This window comes from Eubalaena glacialis, chromosome 15 (genome assembly GCF_028564815.1).
Source record: "Eubalaena glacialis isolate mEubGla1 chromosome 15, mEubGla1.1.hap2.+ XY, whole genome shotgun sequence".
Taxonomy (NCBI): domain Eukaryota; kingdom Metazoa; phylum Chordata; class Mammalia; order Artiodactyla; family Balaenidae; genus Eubalaena; species Eubalaena glacialis.
The window spans coordinates 79552358-79572689 of NC_083730.1; the positions used below are offsets into that span (position 1 = coordinate 79552358).

General features: G+C 49.1%; 1 protein-coding gene across 1 annotated transcript in view; it reads right to left on the reverse strand.

Annotated features, from left to right (window-relative positions):
- The window catches only part of TBX5 (T-box transcription factor 5), a 42924-nt gene extending 22886 nt beyond the window's left edge, over positions 1–20038 (reverse strand). The window contains exons 1-6 of the mRNA XM_061169902.1: positions 19892–20038; positions 18165–18259; positions 15906–16025; positions 14923–15070; positions 11208–11360; positions 3016–3107 (exon numbers count right to left, since the gene is read on the reverse strand). Coding sequence (XP_061025885.1) covers positions 3016–3107; positions 11208–11360; positions 14923–15070; positions 15906–16025; positions 18165–18259; positions 19892–20038 — 755 coding nt within the window. The remainder of the gene's footprint in view (positions 1–3015; positions 3108–11207; positions 11361–14922; positions 15071–15905; positions 16026–18164; positions 18260–19891) is intronic.
- Positions 20039–20332: the final 294 nt, after the last annotated feature.

The window sequence follows — 20332 nt, forward strand, 5'->3', positions numbered from 1 at the left end:
CCTCCTTAACCCCACCCTTCTCCCTTCGTCCGATTGTTGGAATTAGAGGAAATTTCATTCCTCCCGCTTTGCTCCCTGAGCCAGCTGTCACCGGGTGTGTGGGGGACAGGAAACAGGATTACAAGATCAACAGTGAGCCTGCCGTTCCAGCCAGGCTGTTATCACAGCCGTCTCCGGAGAGCCATCTTCCCCACTTGTCACTACCTACTGCGAGCTGGGAGTTGGGACCACAGCCCAGAATAAATTCTGAACAAGGGCAAAACTGGGAGTCATGAGTTTTCCCCAGCTTGGATCATTTTTTGGAGTGTGGTCTAGGAACCAAGCACTCTTCAGGCATTTTCTCATATAATTCTTACAAGAACCCCAGAAAGGGGAAGCTATATTTATTTATGCCCATTTTACAGATGAGGATACTGAGGCTCCGTGGGGTGAAATTGCTTGCCTGAGGTCACATGCCGATAAACGCAGAGCAAGGATTGAACCCAGGTTTGTCTGACTCCAAAGCCTATTGGAGCCTCTCTGCTTTGCTCCCTCTCCTCCCCAGGGGCCATCTCTAGAGAACTGCGCGCATGACCCTGTCCACTCCCTGTTCCCCAGCACAACTCCTAACGCGGCCACAGAGACACACGTGGCTCGGAGGCTGAGAGTTTCGATCCAACACGTCAATCACTGACTCCTGAGGACCAACCACCTTGCCTTCCTTCCATCTCCAAGGGCCTACCCGGAAAGGACCCCTCAGCCAATCTGCAGTAACTAGGGGATGGTTAGGGCAGCCCGTTCAGATCAAAGTACAGTCATCTGCCTAAATATCTAATCAGCCGTGTTGTTCAGAGCTGTAATAGAGAGTCCCCAGGATCGCTGACATGTGAGCTCTCAAACACCTGTCCTTCCCCACCTGCCTTTCCTTTGATGTCCATCATCTGTCCAACCAGCTTCCAGAGCACAGGGCCCGGGCCTGACAAAGGAAAGCAGTGAGGACTCTTGGGCATAGACACACCCTGACTATGCAGTCTGTGGCCAGGGGAAGCTTCTTGGAGGAAGAAATAGCTACAAGGAGGCTTTAGTGATGGGCAGGAGATGGAAGAGGAGGGGAGAAAGACAGAGGCAGACCAACTGTGGTGTTCAAAGGGCCAAAAATAATGGAAAGAAGACAGACTTGGAGCAGCTCCTTCAGCATGATTGAAAGGGAGAGGGGACGCTGGTGAGGAACAAAGCTAGGGGGCGTGGCAAGGCTGGATGGGAAGGGCGTGGTCAACTACACCAAGGAGTCTGGACCTGACACTGAGAGCAATAGGAAGCCTTGGAGTGTTCCAGGCTGTGCAGTAAGCGTGTCTGATTTGCGTCGTACAAAGATGTCTTTGGCAGCTGCCTGGAGCACGTCCGGGAGGGGAACAGAGCCGACGTCAGGTCTAAAGAGGTTAGGAGGCTGCAGCAGGCAAGGTTGGTGGTGGCTGGAATAGGCAGCCTGGATGGAGAAAGGAGGCGACTTGAGAGATATGATAAGAAGGTAGCATCAACAGGACCTGGTGACTGGGTAAGATTGAGGGGGCGACTCGCAACACCTTAAACCCATGATCCCACCTGCTCTTGACCTTGTGGGAAGGAGGGAAGAAGTGGGGGAGGGAAGAAGGTCTTCAGTTGCAGGCTGGAACCAGCCCCTACCTGCAGGAGGACCAAGATGACACTGTCCATCAACGGCGAAGCTGCTGTGATGACAGACGACCATCAGGATAGGATGGGGGTTTAGACACCATAGAAATAAAAACTTGGCATCCCGCGCCTACGGCTGAAAATAGTTTGGCCTCTTTCACCTTTAAGTGGTATTTGTTGTCAACCTTTCCAACGGCCATAGATTAAACCCAACTCCAGTTCCCAAATGTAGACACGTAAAGCCAAAAATGTTTCTAAATAATCATTTAAGAACTTGGTCATTTTCGCCACAAAAAGCATCTTTACAAATCCACAATTGTGAAGGAAACCAGTTATGAATGCAGGAATTCATATGAGTGTGGTGTACGTGTCCCATCTGAAGATAATGGCATATTTATTTTTTAAGAGTATGCAAAATTAGATCTGGTAAGCCCACTATCTGAAAACAATTTCCATGGCATGTATTTCTAAACCCAATGTTCAAACCACAAAGCTGCGGCCTTTCTCTCTTTCTCTTTCTTAGGTCTCTTGTCCTCCTTTGAATGACTACATCTGTCCATTTGCCCAACTCTCCCTTTTCGTGTCTTCCAGAAGGGATAAGGAAAAGCTTCCTAAATGACCTCATTTTATTTTGAAATACTAAACCCACCAAAAGGGGAAGAAAAAAACTTTCTTGGTCAAAGGGATCAAGATGTATTTCTAATTCTCTTGCCATACGGTAAGTTATTTTGGAACTCTACCAAGAGGTAGAGAGAATATTTAACAAAATTGGCAACGCTTGTACAATCCTTTCAAATCAGACCAAATTCCCATTCTCCACAGCCCCTTCTATTCATCATATCAGCGACCGTGACCACAGGATATGTAAAAACACCGAGCAATTTTTATCACCAGCTTCCAATCCCCCCATGCCTGGGACACCACGTGGTGTCAACTTTGTCTGTATATCACCCCCAGGAACTCAAGCCCTTAACTTCCCTTTCATTTATCAAGAGCTGTTGCCAAAAAGAACATCATTCATCGGCTGTGACTTATGGGAAGAAAGAGAGAGCGGACTTCACTTGAGGGAGAGAGACAACAGAGAAAGAGGACAAGATTGTAGCTTTTGTTCCCGAGGCAGATGGAGACCATCACATTCCCTCCGACATGCTCTCCCCTAAAGCTACGCGCTCCACGTTGCCTGATAGAGGAAACCACCTGGAGGGTTACCAGAAAGTGGGATTGAAGAGGCTCTTTCTCCTTTTTCTTGATGGCAAAGAGGGCCCCATTTCTCTGTGTCTGCTCTTCTGGTGCTGCTGGCTCACCTGGGTTATTAGTGGGGGTGGGGAGTGCAGAGGCGGGGAGCCGAGGACACCATTTTCTTACCTTTGCATTCTCGACATTCTATGCAGCTCCATGTCATCGCTGCCCCGGAATCCTTTGGCAAAGGGATTATTTTCAATCTTTAACTGGGTGATCTGAAAGAAGGGGAGAGAGAGAGAGAGAGAGAGTTCCGTTTTCACTTGATTGTTACAAGACTACCTTGGGACCCGGCTAATAAGTGTCATGGAAACGCAACCTCTGGCAACCCAAAGAAGCAAGTTAAGCCAGTCACATCAACGGAACCCACCATTTCATTCGAAAGGAGGCTTTGAAAAATGTCCTAGATCAGATTGTATTTAAAAGGGGAAGAAAACCTGGTTTCAGTTTGCCCATTAATTGGAGTCCTACTCTGCATCATTCCGGCTGGAGTGGCTTTTTTTTTTTTTTCCTAAATCGTAGCATTTTGTGTTTCAACACAATCTTGGTCTCAACACTTGGTACACCCCCTGCTCCTTGGAAAATTGTACCATGTTGACACGGTGTCAACTTCCTGCAGCGTGGCAATCTCCATTGGGAAGGTCTTGATTATTGCTCTCAAAATCCTACTATGCCTCATTTCATGTTCATTTCATAGTTTCACAGATACAGTTTGCTAGCTCAGGTGGAAAATGGTGTCTAATTAAATAAAGACCAACATATAAAATTATAACATATATGATAGCTACCAAACAGCTTCAAACCTCTTTAATTGTCTAGGTAAGGGGACTTCCCCGGCGGTCCAGTGGTTAAGACTCCGTGCTTCCACTGCAGGGGGCAGTGGGGTTCGATCCCTGGTCGGGGAACTAAGATCCTGCATGCCGCACGGTAGGGGAAAAAAAAAAAAATTGTCTAGGTAAGGAAGAGAGAGCCCTCTTCTTGGAAATTTTTGTTGCACTATACAAAACTTAGTGATAGAACAGGGTCTTTGGCTCAAGGTCCAGAACCTTCATGGAAACCATCAACACATATTCTGTTAGCGTGAGCGTACAAGTAGCAGGTCTAAGAAAAGAGTGCATCCCTATGGAGTTTGCCAGAAGTATTTCCTAAAAGCTGTGTGTGAACTGAATTTTTATATATCAAATCACTTTATGGAAACCAGGGCAGCATTCATCAGAGGCCAGTCATTCAAAGGTCACCTTCACCATCATTATCGTATCTATATAGTCCCTGTTCACTGGTCTGCTTAATACTTTTATTTAAATCAAACCACTTTTGATTTAAATTTATATTATAAAAATAATTATATCACTTCTCTATATGTCAAAGTGGAATCACCTGCTAGTCAATAAAAAGAAAATAATTATATCAAATTCCCTCTACTGGGACTTCCCTGGTGGTCCAGTAGTTAAGAATCCACCTTCCAATGCAGGGGACACGGGTTCGATCCCTGGTTGGGGAACTATCTCGATCATTGGTCGAGGAACTAAGATCCCACATGCCACGAGGCGACTAAGCCCGCACACCACAACTAGAGAGCCCGCGTGCTGCAACGAAAGATCCCACATGCCACAACTAAGACCCGATGCAGCCAAAAATTAATTAATTAATTAAATTTTTAAAAAAATTCCCTCTACTGGTACCCACGGAAAGTTCCAAACCTAAGGCCTGCCTTCTCTTTGTTGCAAGGGGAAATTCGACACTTTTAGAGAAGTATTTATGATAAACTGGTATTGAAGTAAGACTCCTCTCTGATAAATGAATAGAAAGATAATTGGAACAAGAACCATTTTTTCTGTGATACCATCATCTTCAAGTACCCACAAAACCATCTCCTCTACCCCCAGCAGTATTGTTATAGACTTTGAGAAACTAAGTAGCTGCTTTGAGAAACTAGGCGTAATTAATGAACGCACCCATAATTTGTCCATTTGGGGGCAAGCATTCTGGTCTGTTCAGTTTTCTGGAAGAGGTGGTTTTATAGAGTTTCCTTCTAACTCCAAGGCTCTACCATGAACATAAAATTACTACATATGTGTGTGTATGTTCACAATAAAATATATATGTAAAATTAACATTTTTTAAATGTTATGTGATTCCAACCGTATGACATCTTGGAAAAGGCAAAACTATGGAAACAGCATAAAGGTCAGTGGTTGCCAGGGGTTAGGAGGAAGGGAAGGATGAAAGAGAGAAGCGCAGAGGATTTTTAGGGCAGTGAAATGATTCTGTAGGACACATCGTGGTGAAGATGTGTCATAATGCATTTATCTAAACCCACAGAGTCTAGGGACTTCCCTGGCGGTCCAGTGCTTAGGACTCCACGCTTCCACTGCACCACGCTTCCACTGCAGGGGACACGGGTTCCATCCCTGGTCGGGGAACTAAGATCCCACAAGCTGCATGGCACAGCCAAAAAAAAAAAAAAAACAACCCACAGAGTCTACAACTCCAAGAGTGAACCCTGACGCAAACTACGAACTCTGGGTGATGATGTGTCAATGTAGGTTCATCAACAGTAATAAATGTCCCACTCGGGGTGGGGGGGATGCTGGGAGCAGGGGAGGCTGTACATGTATGGGGACAGAGGGTATACAGGAACTCTTTGTACTTTCCACTCAACTTTACTATGAACCTTAAACTGCTCCAAAAAATAAAATCAATTTTAAAACCTTTTAAATATGTCTGGGTATTTCTATGTATGCACATTCCCTCCTCCTTCATTTTTTTAACTGTACCCATTCCTGCAACTTTCTGATTTTGAATTAACTCTTCAGAATGAGTAGAAACGTCTGTAAAATCTCTTTGGAAAACAGCAGAGATTGGCACAATACTGTAGATCAATGATACTGCAATAAAAAATAAAAAATCTCTTTGGAAAACAGTCTTGAACATGTGTACTCTTCAAGCCAGTTCTGAGTCCAAAAGCCCATCACCTAGTGGGGTTTTCTTTCTCACTCCGGTTTTATGACAATAAAATGCAACCCAATTGACCATAAATCATTTTTTAAAGGGGGAGAGGGGAATTCTCAAAAAGTTAAGTAAAAATTAGATCATTTTTAAAAGGGGTGGAGGGAATCCTTACCCCGCTTTCTGTACCTCCCACCCACCCCGTGACGGAAGGCAGCCCCTGAATATACCGAGGAGAGTAAGACAATGAGGGTGTGGCATCAGGGCTGAATTAATGCCTATTCCATGACGTCACTGTTCCACCAAGAGCTCAGGATAAAAAAAATTACCCTGAGAAAAAAAAGAAAAGGGTGGCTTTGGTATTTTATCAACAAAATTTTTTTGCTCAAACCCATTCCTTGCACCTCAAACAGATTAACTACTACCTAATTCTTGCTCTTATCACCATAGCTTCCAAAAATACGCACAGTTTGCTAGATGTACACTTAGGTGTGTGGATCTTACCTATGTCTTGGTGCAGATGCCTATTAGACATAAGAATTACCCGTGAGAAATGTTAACATGCAAGCTTAGGTGCAGGTAAAAATGTCCATCTGATTTCATACTTATTTCATACTTGTCCCCTCACTTACCATAACCCTGTCTATGATATTCCCTTCCTAACACAGAGCTAGTCACTCACAGGCACATAAACTGATACACCTGGATGTCTGAGTTCTACCCAAAGGCTCCACTGAAATTGACTTCCATTCGTCATACAAATGTACTCCCTCCAAAATCAGCATAAAACCGGATATCCGGGGGAGGGGCACGGGTGGGGGGGAAAAACAAATATAAATGCCAGCTCCAACCAGTGAGACAGAGGTTGTAAAAATTAATGAGAATAATTGTTGTGAATTCTCACTTTTGAAAAAAAAAAAAAAAAAAACCCTCGCGGAGGCCAAAAGTCTTAATTATGTCTCTCTATTAGGGGTTCTTTTCCTGGTCCCAAGCAGAAAGCTCATATCTCATAAATACAGGCTCCATACACAATGATTTAAGCAGGAGGAAAGTGCCTTTTAATGGCAAAGTAAGTTAATATCGGGGGAGAGACATGCTTGCATACAAAGCCACTGTTGCAGAAGCAGGGAAATGAAATGCCCATGTGACCTTTTTTTAACACCTAAATATTTCTAGGGATTGCTCTGGGAGCTGCTGACAACTGCAGCGCAAACCTTACAAAAACATGTTTCACAGAGTAAACGTCGCTGGGGAAGAGTCAAGCATTTAAATATCTTTTCCAAGCTGTCAACCATCTGGCGAAATAACTCCCAAATCCAGCTTGGGATCACAGCTGGGATCAGGAAATATGTCGTGTCATTGGAACCCCGTGGTATACAGGTGTGTGACAGCAGCGTAAGAAATGAACCCGGCCGCGTACCTGCCTCCACCTGGTACCTGGTACCTGCCTCCAAATCAGTCTGGAGGCACTAAGCCCTTTGGACCCAAAATTGGTGGCTCGCATTTTTCCAAATTGTCCTGGCAATTTAATCTCATAGACTGCTTTTCTTTCCCTGCGCACTTATCCAAAGCATAACGCTGGGCAAACAGTCCTTGGATTGACAATGCAACCACGGAATGAAGCAACTAAACCACAAACACTAACATTTGTAGTTGTGTTTCAACCACAGTAATGAGAACTTATTTAAAAATCTCAGTCTTTCAGATTCTAAAACAGGGTAGGCAAAGAGTTTTCCAACACGCGCGTTTTGGATGGAGTTGCCCTGTTAATAAACTGATCAGTTAAGTAGTCGATCAACGGAATCATCACTAACACTGTGCTGATTCTGTACCAGGTTCTGCACAAAACTCATTCCACGGATTATCTCATTTTAATCCCCACAAAGACAACAACAAAAAAAAAAAAAGAAAAGAAAAGAAAGAGGGACTTCCCTGGTGGCGCAGTGGTTAAGAATCCGCCTGCCAATGTAGGGGACACAGGTTCAATCCTTGGTCCGGGAAGACCCCACATGCTGCGGAGCAACTAAGCCCGTGTGCCACAACTACTGAGCCTGCGCTCTAGAGCCTGTGAGCCACAACTACTGAGCCCCCAGGCCTGGAGCCTGTGCTCTGCAACAAGAGAACCCACCGCAATGAGAAGCCTGCGCACCGCAATGAAGAGTAGCCCCCGCTCACCGCAACTAGAGAAAGCCCACACGCAGCAACGAAGACCCAACACAGCCAAAAATAAAAAATTTAAAAAATTAAAATATATAAATTTTAAAAAAAAAGAAGTTCTCTTCTTATCCCCATTTTACAGATGGGGAAAACTGAGTTAAATAGTTTGCCCAAGTCAAATGGGTTTGAACCCAGGCAGTCTGCCTGCAGACTCTCACCCTAACCCTACAGGAGGGTGAGGAACAGCTCAGGTGGCTTCTACCCATGAAGCCAGGAGTCTCAACATCCCGTCCAGGTGGGACAATAAAGTAACAAAACAGAGTCCACAAATCACACTCAACCTGACCCACTTATTTAAGTCACACATCATATATCCATGGGGGGAATGTCTGCAAGGGCCTGGATTCTACTGGAAAAATCCATTGCTTTAGACTTCCTCCTGACAAAGAAAATAGGTGTCTTTGGTACTCAGTAACTAAATACTGGGGAAAACCTCATACGGGGGAGAGTGATTGAAAGTGGTCTCCTATGCAATCCCTCTTCTGGATGTCAGGCTGGCTAAAAAGACCTATATGTACAGCACAACCGGGCTCCCTGGCCCAACCAATGAAGAAAATCAGTAATTCCTGTGTGATCCTCAAATATACCTATATCTATCACTCAACTGATCATGGTCATCATTTCATGATGTAGGTAAGTCAAAGCATGATGCTGTATACCTGAAACTCAAACAGTACGTATGTCAATTATATCCCAATAAAACTGGAAGAAAAACAAAAACAAAAAAAATACATATATCCAAATGCATACTTGGAGACCCACGTTTTGAGACCCGTGAGCGTTTAGATACACAATCTCCTAGATTGTGTTCAAAACTCACACATACACACCCCATTGGACAGGCACTCCACTCACACATATCACCAAATATATTCATCGGAGAAGACTTTTTTTTTTTAAATAGAAATCTAGGGGGTGTTGAGTATGTCCCTAAGTGGCTACAGTGATAGTTTCATGGGTATACACATATGTCAAGCTTAGCGAATTGAATACTTCAAATAGTGCAGTTTACTGTATGAGAGTTATGCCTCAATAAAGCTATAAACAGAGAAAGAATGCGTGGTCCCCCAGATCTACCCACTCCTGAGGGACCCCTAAGATCTTTACTACATAAAACTTAGGAATTTCCCCCAAAAGACCTGAACACCCACGTGTTTCTTTAACAGATCACTTTCATGTGTCTATCACTTCCTTTCCTCTGTGGATGAACATGGGTTTCCTTGGCAGAAAAAAAAAAAAAATCCAACATATTTTTAGACCCTCTGTCAGAACTAGGAGGCTCTAAGCATACATATATATGGGGAACTGAGCATCCTGGTTGCTATTTTTTCCTTTTTTTTTTTTTTTTTTTGCCCTGTGGCCATCACCACAAAGTTAAACATAGGTTTACAGCAGCCATCCAGGAAACAGGTTTCTAGCAGCCAGTCTCAAATAAGCCTGAAACAGTGCTGGAACTTTCAGGGCACTTGACCTTACTTTTTCGCGCTTATTGGTTCAACGAGTGGGAAGAACTTTAAAAAAAAAGGAATCCTTCTTTCCCTTTAAAAAGTAATTGCATGGGGGTAGGGGGGGGGGAGTGAGTTTTCTGCTGAAAGGAAGCTCTCTCAAGGCCTGGGATCCCAGACAGGCCGTGTGGCCTGGAAGTGACCATCCATCACAGCTTGCCTTGGTCATTGACAACCTGAATTTGGAGATTACCCACAGCATTTCATTACTTCCCTGGCTTCATGGGGGCAGGGGGTGGGCGGGGATTAACCAACACACAGCCTGCAATGAAATGACCTTCAAGGGGTGACTGGAGGCTTTAGGGTGCTAAGCCCATCTCTCACCCTACCCTGGCCTCTCCTGCCTGGCTCCACAGTCCCTATACCTTCCCTCCACCCCACTCTTCCCTTGCAGGTTGAGGAGGGATAGGAGTTGTAGAGGGGGAGGGGCACCCCATCCCCATGTCCATCTCGGTAAGTCGTCCACATGACCCGCCCTCACTGATCCCATATGGACCCCCTACTTTCCCCTCCCACAGCCCTCTAACTCCACATCACTTCATAATACTCCCAACAGTCTACAGTCCCACAGCGGCAGCTGCCTCTCCCCAGCCCCTATATCTTGCTTTTCCCGATTCCAGATCTTTCCATAACGAGGCTTAGGAATCATTCAGTCCTGCCCTCCCTCCCAATAAAGTGAATCCACGTGCACTCAGGTTTCTAAAGAACAGACATGAACCATGACGAGTCAAGACAAGCCCTTTCTCTTGAGCAAGAATAGAAGATACTCCCCCCAACCTGCGGTTATGGGGCACCCTGTTCCAACATTACTGTCAAGCCTTGAATGGTCCAAATCGGGGCCTGGATTTCGAACAGCGTGGGGGTCTGACAGTGACACAATCCACCTGTGACATCCTACCTCTATACCACACTACAGCCACCAAATGATGCATTGGTCGCGTGCATGCCTCCCCTCACCAAGCTGTGTTTTTGCAGGATCATATTTAAGTCCCCAGAGCTTTGATCCAGGCAGCTGGTGACACAGGTTGCTCAGTTTTTGCTTTTGTTTTAGCAATGCCAACCTTGCTTTAGTATGTGGTCCAGGGTCAGTAATCGCTGAAACAATTAAGGAAGCATCTGGGAAAACCCAAGCTCAAGGTTTCCGGCAACTTTGCCACCTGCCCCGATTGGAATTGAAATGCATTCAAAAGGCAGAGTGGAGGAGGGAAGGAGACTGACCCCCCACAGAAAAGGTGGTCCCAGGAAGGGTGGCACCAGGTCCCCACCCAAGAGCACGGAGCCAGCCAATACGGTGACCTTTCTTCTCACTGATCACTTCACGACTGCAGCGAGATGCCTCCTTGTTACATTTGAGTACCAAGCATTGATACCACGTGGTCATCTATGGTTTGATAATTTCGTTTCTATCTGGGCTGTGTGTGTGTGTATGTGTGACTTTCGTGCCAACCGCATGAATGTAGTACAAACAGCTGTGATCCTTAGGCTGCAGCTCTGTCCCTGCCCCAGCCCACTGAAGTAGAAGTTGGTGCCCACTGTGCTGAGGAATAAAGGTGCCCATAAAGCTAAAGGTTTTAGCAGGAGACCACTGCGATTCATGCAAACAAGCGGGTGGCCCCAGGCCCGCCGGTTCCTGGGTACTGAGCTTACCTTGTGGTTCTGGTAGGAAGTCACCGCAATAAACGCAGTCTCAGGAAAGACGTGGGTACAGAACGCAGTATTTTTTGAGCCAAATCCATTATTTTCGTCCGCTTTCACGATGTGTAATCTTGGCTGGTATTTGTGCATGGAATTTAGAATAATCTAAAAATAATAAAGAAAATGAGATTGTAAGAAAAATCAAACCCCTTTGTTTCCATAAAACCCCACTCGCCACCCCAAAATTACGTTCCTTATATAGGTTCTTGGAAAAAAGGTCCCATTTCTTTTCTCCTGTTTTTGAAGAGAAGCCAGTGATTTCATTAAAAAGAAACATTTCAAAAATGACAATTTCCATATGAAAAAGCCACGGTAATATTCCAGGAATCTACCCAAAGCACACACAGCAGTAAATCAGAATGCTTAATAAAGTTAGTTTAATAAATTAACTCCCTGCGTAGGGCATGTCCCCCCCCCCCCCAGTGGGAGTGAAGCAAGTTTGGGGCAAGGAATTGGTGCCCCCCTCAAGGAAGCCTGGGCAACAATTTTGGAATGAAAGGACAGCAGAAACAAATAAACAAACATATATATATATATATATAAATAACTACCCCCCCCCCAAGAAAAAAAGGCTCAAAGAGATGGAAAGGAAGAGACCAAGCATTTGCAGAACTGGAAGAAATATCGCAGGAAAAAGAGAGGAAAATGGTGGGGAGGAGGAGACTCTAAGGATGTGAGTTGGGCGGGAGGGAAGCACCCACCCCACCCCTAACATCAAACAGGGATCTGGTTGCCCTTGAGATTCCCTGTCTCCAACTTCACAATATTTCAGGATCTGCCACCGGAATTATCCCCAGACCTGGCCCCAGACAGCACTGTGGCATCTCCTTTGGGGGGAATATTTTTCTCCTTCCTTTCTATCTTCTCCATGTCTTGGGGGGGGGGTCCCAGGGACTAGTGGGGGGGTCTCACTGTTGCAGCTCTTATTACAACCACCATTGTGAATATTAGGAGGGGGTCTGCAGTCACCCCACTCCTGCTGGAGCGGAACTATCCAGAGAAGATGAGCATCTTTACTAAAAAAAAAACTGAGTTTGTTGTTCTGATGGCGCCGTGCTTTTGATGCTCCCGGGAAGCTGGTAGCTCAAAACGTTCTGATCTATACCCACCGAATGGGCGAACTGCCGCGTTTCACGAGCTGAAAAATCTGGCCTGCTTTTTCCCCAGGACCGCAAACTGAGGTAGTCTCAGCGTCTTTGATTGGCTGACCCTGGGGCAGGGTTCTCGGGCCAACCCTTGAAACCGACCTGGAGGAGGGGGAGGGGAGCGCGGCCCGACTTGGCCGGGGGAGGGGCGAAAAGCTCGGGACCCCGCGGCTCCCCGACCCCGGGCCGCGCGGCTCTAATCTCCGGCCGCCGCGGCCCGGCCGCCTCCCTGGCCGATAGCGACGCCGGCCGGGGCGGCGTGGCGACAGAGAGACGCAGCGGGGCCCTGCGGGCCGGCGCGGCCACCGTCCCGGCTTAGCCAAATTGCTTTGACGGCTGGGGACAGTGTGGAGACATCAGCGCGAGGGCGATCTAAATGGCCCTTAATTTCATTAGGGCGGCTCTGGACTCAAAGTCCGGAGTTTGGGGTGGGAATGCGTGGCAACTGGGGAGTCCGGAGCGGCTCAGAGCACCGCGCCCTCCTCCGCGGAATTGGAAGGACTTGAAACTCACACGGGCGCCCAGGGCTCGGGACCGTGCGCGCGCCTTCCCCGAGGGGCCACCCCAAAGGCACACCCGGGGCCGCAGAGGGAAAGCTAAGGAGCCCAGACCAAGGTGCCATGGAGGGCCAGCCTCCAGAAGGACGCGGTCCTGGGAGATGCACGCAGGACCTTTACAAAATGGTCCCTTCTCTCCCCAGCGCTTAACCTAAAGCATCCGTTCAGCATCCGCAGGGACAGCAGGTACACCGTCAGCCAGCCAACACCCACGCAAGGTGGAGGTCACTTCTGCGCTGGGATGCACCACAGGCTGGACGCTGCAGGCAAAACACCCTGGTTTAAACGCAAAGGAGGCCCGGCATTTTGCCTAGAAACGCCCCCCCCCCGCCCCTTTCCTCTCCCTTCCTACAGCGTAGAAGGGGAATAGGCCTTCCTTCTCTCTTCTCCAGCGGTCAACAGTCCGATCTCGCACCAACCACATGTACAGTGGCATTGAGCGCATCAGTGGAGGGCCCTGGTCCCCTTCCCAACACAGACTCAGTGCTTCAGCCCTAAGGCCCCACAAGAACGGATTTCTCATTTGGACCTTCACAAACTGTCCTCCCTCCGGATCCAATGCATTCGTACCCCGTCCCCTCATGTCTCCAAACTGGGAACCCTGTGTGTTGATTCTCCAAAGTGGCAGGATGCAGGTCACTTCTGGAATTAGAGAGACCTGGCCTCAAATCCCTGTTCCCAAATACAAGCTGTGTGACCTCAGGCAAGTAACCTCCCCTCCCCTGGACTCCATATAAAGGCTGTGTATTTCCATCCTCCTCTCTAGGCTGCTATGAGGATCAAATGCCCTAAGACGAACCAGCCTACTTGTTTGGTGGAATCATCAAACTAAGGGTTGTAAACTCTGAATTCAGAGACTGCGTTCTGTCCTGGTGATTATTTCCAATGAAGAGATTTAGGGACGTTTTCCCTCAAATCAGTGTTCTGTTCATTTGTTTTTCTTTGGGGGAAGAGAGGATGATACCCTATAGAGAATCTACTAGAAGCTACACATTCTCTTGGAGGGTGGGGGACTGCACGCTCAATATCCTGCAATTTCAGGGAGTTCATCAGGCCCCTCTGTCTCGGGGCCAATCCAGATTCCAGGTGTAGGACCCTGATCTTGGCTTGCCCACTCTGGGCATGGTGGGAGGAGGGGGGAAAGCTGGAAGTTGGGAAAAAAACAGATAAACCCAAGAGTGTCGAGCTAAAAGGGGCACGAGTACCGGAGTTCGCCTCTGGTGGGTTGGTTTCCCCATCTGTAAAAGAGGAAGCAGGGGGCCTAAGGTCTCCCTTTCAGCCGGAACATCCCCATAATATGGCAGGATTTGGAAGGAGGTAGGTAAGGTATACAGCTCCCATCGTGGTCCAGCCTCTGCAGTCTGTGCTGAGTACCTGCCGAGCTAGAGGGCCCATGTTTTCTGCAGGACTGAAACATTGCTCCCCACCCCTCATCACAGATGGGGCTGAACGAACAGGAATTCCAGGCCCAGAATGAACTGCCTTAGTCACCCCATGACCCCTGTCCCTCAGCAAAGGCAGGTGGGTTGGGTGCTGGCAGCAGGGATGCAGGGTGAGAGGCCCAGGCCAGGAGACCTAGGGGGCTCGATCGCCAGCCCCCCAGGAAAGACACACCCAGAGCGTGAACTAGTGGACCACGGGGTGGATGGCAAGGGGCAGATGTCTGGGTAGGAGAGAGGTGGACACAGCCAGGAAGAATTAGAAGGTGTGAGAAATAAGAGAAAAGGAAAGAGAGATGAGAAAGAGGAGAGAAGAGAAAGGGGAAGAGAAAGGAAGGCCAGGTCAAGAAGGGAGAGAGAGTAAAAGACCAAGGCAGGTGAAATGGAGCAAAGAAAGAAGCGTGGGTGGGCGGCGTGAGGAGCCAAGAAGAGAGAGAAAGTCCTGGAGAAGAGGGAGAGGAGAGTCAGGTGAGGAAGAGAAGGTGTGAACCTGAAGATACAAAGAAGATCTGCACGAGGTACTCACATGCCCAAATGGGTCCAGGTGGTTGTTGGTGAGCTTGAGTTTCTGGAAGGAGACGAGCTGCCGCATCCAATGCGCCCCAGTGGCCGGCGAGTCCGGGTGCACGTAGAGGCGGCCCGGCATGGCGGGCTCCGCTTTGCCCGTCACAGACCTAGACCAAGGAGAGGCGCCACCCCCCTAGACTTAGTGCACCGTGGTGCCGGCTGGTTCTTGAGCAAAGCAACGGCTGCTGAATACGAGAATGATCTGGAAATGGCCTGACCCTCAGGTCTTGCTTGGGCATCTGCAATGCCAGATGCGCAGAAAGCCTGGAGCTGGCGTCCAGGCGAGCACTCCCACCACCACCGCCGCCGCCCGGCTCTTTCTCCTTCCACCTAATTCCTCCCCCAGCACCAAGGGCGCCGTGGGGAGCCTCGAAGCGTCTCTCTGCCCATGAACAACTGGCGGGTTCTGGAAGCCTGGATGTGCAAAAAAGTCTCGGGAAGACTCCTTGAGGGCTTTCCAAAGGGGCTTCGTCTTCAAGCCTCTGCACTCTTGGCAGCCGCCGGAGCAATGTACCCAAGGAATGGGCCTCTCCTCTCTTGCCTGTTTAACTCAAATGCCCCGAACTGATTTTGCAATTTCATAAAAAAGGCATGTTCAAAGCAGGTAACTCATAAAAAATAACTGTTAATGGTTTATGCCCCCAGAAATAGCTCCAACGCTTGGTAACAACACCCTTTTTAAAAATCCACAATCCTCCGATGCAGCAACAGACATGGGCACTTTACTTCCTCTGAGCCTCAGTTTTCTCGTTTATAAAATGGGGGCTAATGGCTGCTCTTTCTTTTTCTCAGGGTGAGGTCAGGAGGATGCAGCGGAAGGGGCAGCAAAAACCTCTAGCACACAGTAGGAGCTCAAAACAATGTTTATTGGTTCCGTGGGGAGAGGGAAGTTTGGTTTGCACGGTCCTCCCCGCCCTCCCCGCCAGCCACTACGGTGCCTACCATTTATTATCTGCGAACTTGTATCTGTGGTCGTCGGCGGGGACGATGTCCATAAGGAGAATGTACTTCGTTTTGGGATTAAGGCCGGTCACCTTCACTTTGTAACTGGGAAACATCCGCCTAGGAGAGACGGGGAGGAGGAGGAGACACAGAGGCACAGGGAATTAATGCAAATATTCTGAAGAGCGCGTCCACAAATTTGATGGAAGAATCGATCTTTTAAGAAACGTGGACGAGAAACGCGGCCCCTGCTCCGCTCTTGCCAAGATCCATCCCAGGTTTCCCTCCAAGTTATGGGGAGGAGAAAGGCCAAGAGATGAGAAAGCAGGCTGGGACTATACCTATCTATAGAAGGAAATAGAAAGCAGAAGGCGAGGACTTCTAGAGACCGGTTTCGAGGAAGCCCTGAAAGGGACTCCTCATTTCAACTCTTGCTAAAGACTCTTTTCAGAACCAGACACCTACTTTTTTATTTGGGGGCAGGAAAAGGCTTGTTAAAAAAAAAAAAAGGAAAAGAAAAAGAAAAAAGTTGGCTTCCTCCGCCCAGCCAGGTGCTTTGGCCGCTCTGAGCAGCGCTGCGCGTCACGTGGGCACCCAGGTGGGTGCTCCCTGGGGCTGCCCGAGCGTGGATACCCACGGCACGTCCTGGCTTCACTCCGCCCCCAGGGTACAGCTCGGTGCGTGACCTCTGACACGAGTGTCGCGCAGGAATTTCTTCCTAAATGTCCCCACCACATCTCCGAGGCGCCTGGCACTCCTCCTTAGAGAGTCCAAACGCTTTGGCCCGCCTCAAAGAAATTTAGTTTCGGAAGGAACCGGGCTCTGCGCGAGGATCGGGTGGTTGCAAGGAGGTTCCGCCGCCCCGCGTGTGCCGTGCCCGCTCCCTCTCCGCGCACAGGCGCGCTCCCCATCTCCATCCGGCCTCGGGAGGAGGGCGCCCCGGAAAGCAAGCCTTCCCAAGGCCGCCCGGGGCGCAAGGACCAGTTGCTGGAACCTGGCTCGCTCAGGGATGGCGGGAAGGGGTAAGTGGAGACCTCTCCCTCTGGCCTTGGAGCCTCGCCTCTCGGTGTTTATCTGCCCGAGCGAGCGCGCCTGGAGGCGGAGGCGCCGGAGGCTTCGCAGGCCTTTTATAGTTAAATCCCGTTGGCTCAGGCTTGGGAGGGAAAAAGGAGGCCCCGGTCGCCCTTTCCTTCCTCGGCGGAATGGGAAGAGGACCTGAGTTCTTTGGTATAAACAGAACGCGCCTCCTGCTCGCTCGGGCCGAGCGGGGGAGCACACATTGTTTAATTTCAAATAATAATAAATGTCACTGTTGTCAGTTTATTGCGGGAGGCTTGGGCTGCACAAGCGGTGGGCGTCTGGGGAGGCGGCTCGACCCGCCCCTTTCACACACTCGGTGGCTTCGGCCTACCGGATCCTCGGCTTCACACGCCTGCTGTGCGCAGACTGGGACTTTCTGCCCTCAGGGACGCGGAGGGCCAGTCCAGCACTGGTAGGGACGTGGCGGGGTTGTCCCCGCACCCGGGCGCACTCAGACGCTGAGATACCGAGTTGCACGACCCTCCTACCCCCTCCCCCAGAAGTCTCGCATTTCTAGCTAAAACTGTGAGCTTTTAAGAGGAACTCCGGGGTGAGTGTCTTGATGAAACGGCCGTGTTTATCGGTGTCTGTATATAGAGCCCTGCCGAGCCCCGGTTCACTTTCAAAGGCTTCGCTTGCTTTCTATAAACAATGAAAGAGGTAGCGAATACATTCAACGATTCCGAGTTTGGCGATCGGGTGGGACTCTGGAACCGCTCCAAGGTCAGGGAGGGTGGGAAAGGAGGGTCTGGGCCAGGAATCAAGTCTGAGATCCCATGAAACCCAAACCCTGTCTCATCTCTGTGTGTCTCTGCAACTCTGTTCTCCCGTTGGCTCTCCCACCTCATCCCTCCTTCTCTTATTACTAATCCATCCAGATAGCACAGCCTCCCAAGCTCTTGCTTCTTCTTATATACGAGGTGGAAGAAACGCCCAGTTCCCTGAGTTGAATCTTTCAGGTATTTCCCCTCACACCGGTGGAGATCACTGGAGGAGTTCACCGTTCTCCTCTTTAACCAGAATAGAGTCAAATAAAATATATTCATATTCTCTCGCTCTCGCTCTCTGTCTCTCTCCCTCCCTCTCTGTTTCTATTCTCCCCTTTTCCTGGTCTCCCACACCTTTCTTAGTCTCTCCCACAAGTTCCCTGTACCTCCTCCACAGAGGTGACCATCTCACCTGCCAGCCTTGGTTATGATCATTTCCGTGCCCACTTCGTGGAATTTCAGCCACAGTTCTCTTTCATGGAGAAACACCTTGATCCCTTCCATGCCCTATAAGAAGGAGAGAAAAGTCAATGAGGCTTTCCTCCCCAAACTCCCCCAAAACACAGAGCTTTCTCTTCCTTCTCCCTCGAGGCAGTGGGCTCATAGGCTGAAAACTGCCCCCAGCCCACTGCAGCACTGTCTTGGCTCTGGAGCAGCCCCTGCCCAGGAATCCCTGTGTATGCTCTCTCCCGGGCAGGTCTTAATCCCACAGTGCAGAGCTGTCTCCTTCTAATGCCACCAACACAAGGCTAGAGAAAAAACCCCAGCCATCAGGGTGTTCCAGAATGTGCATGGGGAGGAGGGGGACTGAGAAAAAAATGGGACCAATCCCAATCCGCTTTAGCCAAGGGGCAGCTAAAAGAAAAAAAAAAAAAAAAACCTCAATCTTGAAAAACCCACCCAGGATATTCTTATGTAGACACTCAGATGTCCACACGAAAATAGACAGATGTGCATTGTATATATGCGTGTTTATTCTCACCATGGCAGTGCATATGTAGACATAGGTGAAATATAAAATTTTAAATATTTATATAGTAAGTTTCCACAATCCCAAACAAAAATTAATTCTCAAATGTCTATATTAACATACCTCCTAGGCCCTCCTCACATCCAGCTTCGTTCATTTCAAGCTGTTTGGATTACGGGCGAAGCGATTTAACATTTCTACTTTCAACTACAAGTTATTTTACAAAACCCATACAAAAAAAATTACATACAAAGTCTTCGTTTTGCAATAATTTGTAAACGTCTAACAAGTAGATTTGTTTTTCCCTGAAAGAAAACCTCTTAAGTTTCTGAAAATGCGTGCCCACTGTCTCACTACAAATATACGCGCATCTTCCTGAGATGTGAAGGGCAAAGGAGAGAGACAATGAAAAAGCCAGGAAGGACATCGAAATCCCAAAGAAGGGTTTTAGCTGTGTGCAAACATCTTTTCTTGTCAAGACACCCCGCTTCCAGCCCTCTGACACCCTATTCCAAAACCATCAAGGTCTGCGGACGACGCCTTGAGCGCCCAGGGCGCCGGGGGTGAAGGGCACAGAGCGAGAGGCGAGGCTTCACGCTCGGCTCGGGCCCAGCTTCCAGCCAGGCGAGCCCGGGCTCCCCGCGCCCTCCCGGCCCAGCCGTGCGCGCTCCCCGCCGCCGGCCCCGCGGAGCCAGCCCACCAGGCCCCAGCCGCCAGACAAACGGTGCAGCGCGCGAGGCTGCGCGGTGGCGCGGAGGAGGCGGGAGGAGGCAAAGGCTATGAAAGATCTGAAGAGGGGTCAAGCCATCGCTCATGCCGGCCTGAAGCGGCCGCTGACCCGACCCTTAATGAGGCGTTCAAGCCGAGTTTACACCTAGTGCAGCAGGAAAGAAATGATCTGGGCCATTGTTCGCTGGCCCCAAAGAGCCGGATCTTTGAGGCTCCCCTAACAACTTCAATGTATTTCAAAAATCCTCTGGCCATAAAGATAATCGTCACAATAAAGTGTATGGCACTATACTGGCATTTAGGGAGGCACGGCAGAGAAGGGTGGAATTGAGCAAGGATAAAAAGAAAAGGGGCAAATCATGGGCACTGCCCGCCCCCCTTGCCCAAACACTCGAAAGAGGGGCTTTGGTTTCTGCAAAGGGCCCCGAGGCCCTTCTTACCTGCTGGGTGAAGGCGGCCTGCGGGGACGACGGGGACTTGCTGGGGGCCCCTAGCGCGCTCTCGGGTTTTGAGTCACAGGGTAGATCCTTGGAGTCTGGGTCCAGGGGTGTGTGAGCCAGGCCAAAGCCCTCGTCTGCGTCGGCCATGGTGAGCCCGGGGCCCTGTGACCGCTCGGGGTCCTGCTCTGAGTACGGGAAGGAAAGAGAAAGACAGATGGCGGGGGACGGGGTGGGCGCAGAGGAAGAAAAAGAGAAGGTTGGAAGCACAGTTCTGGTGACAGGAGAGAGCAGTGACTAGGCTGCCACCCGCAGTTTCCAGCTACCAGCACCTCCGTCCCCAGCTGAAGGAGGCTGCAGAAGGTCCCGTTATGATTATCATTACTATTACTTTAAGACCACGCACAACCTCTTGCGAAAGACCCGCGTCACAGCGGGAGGAGG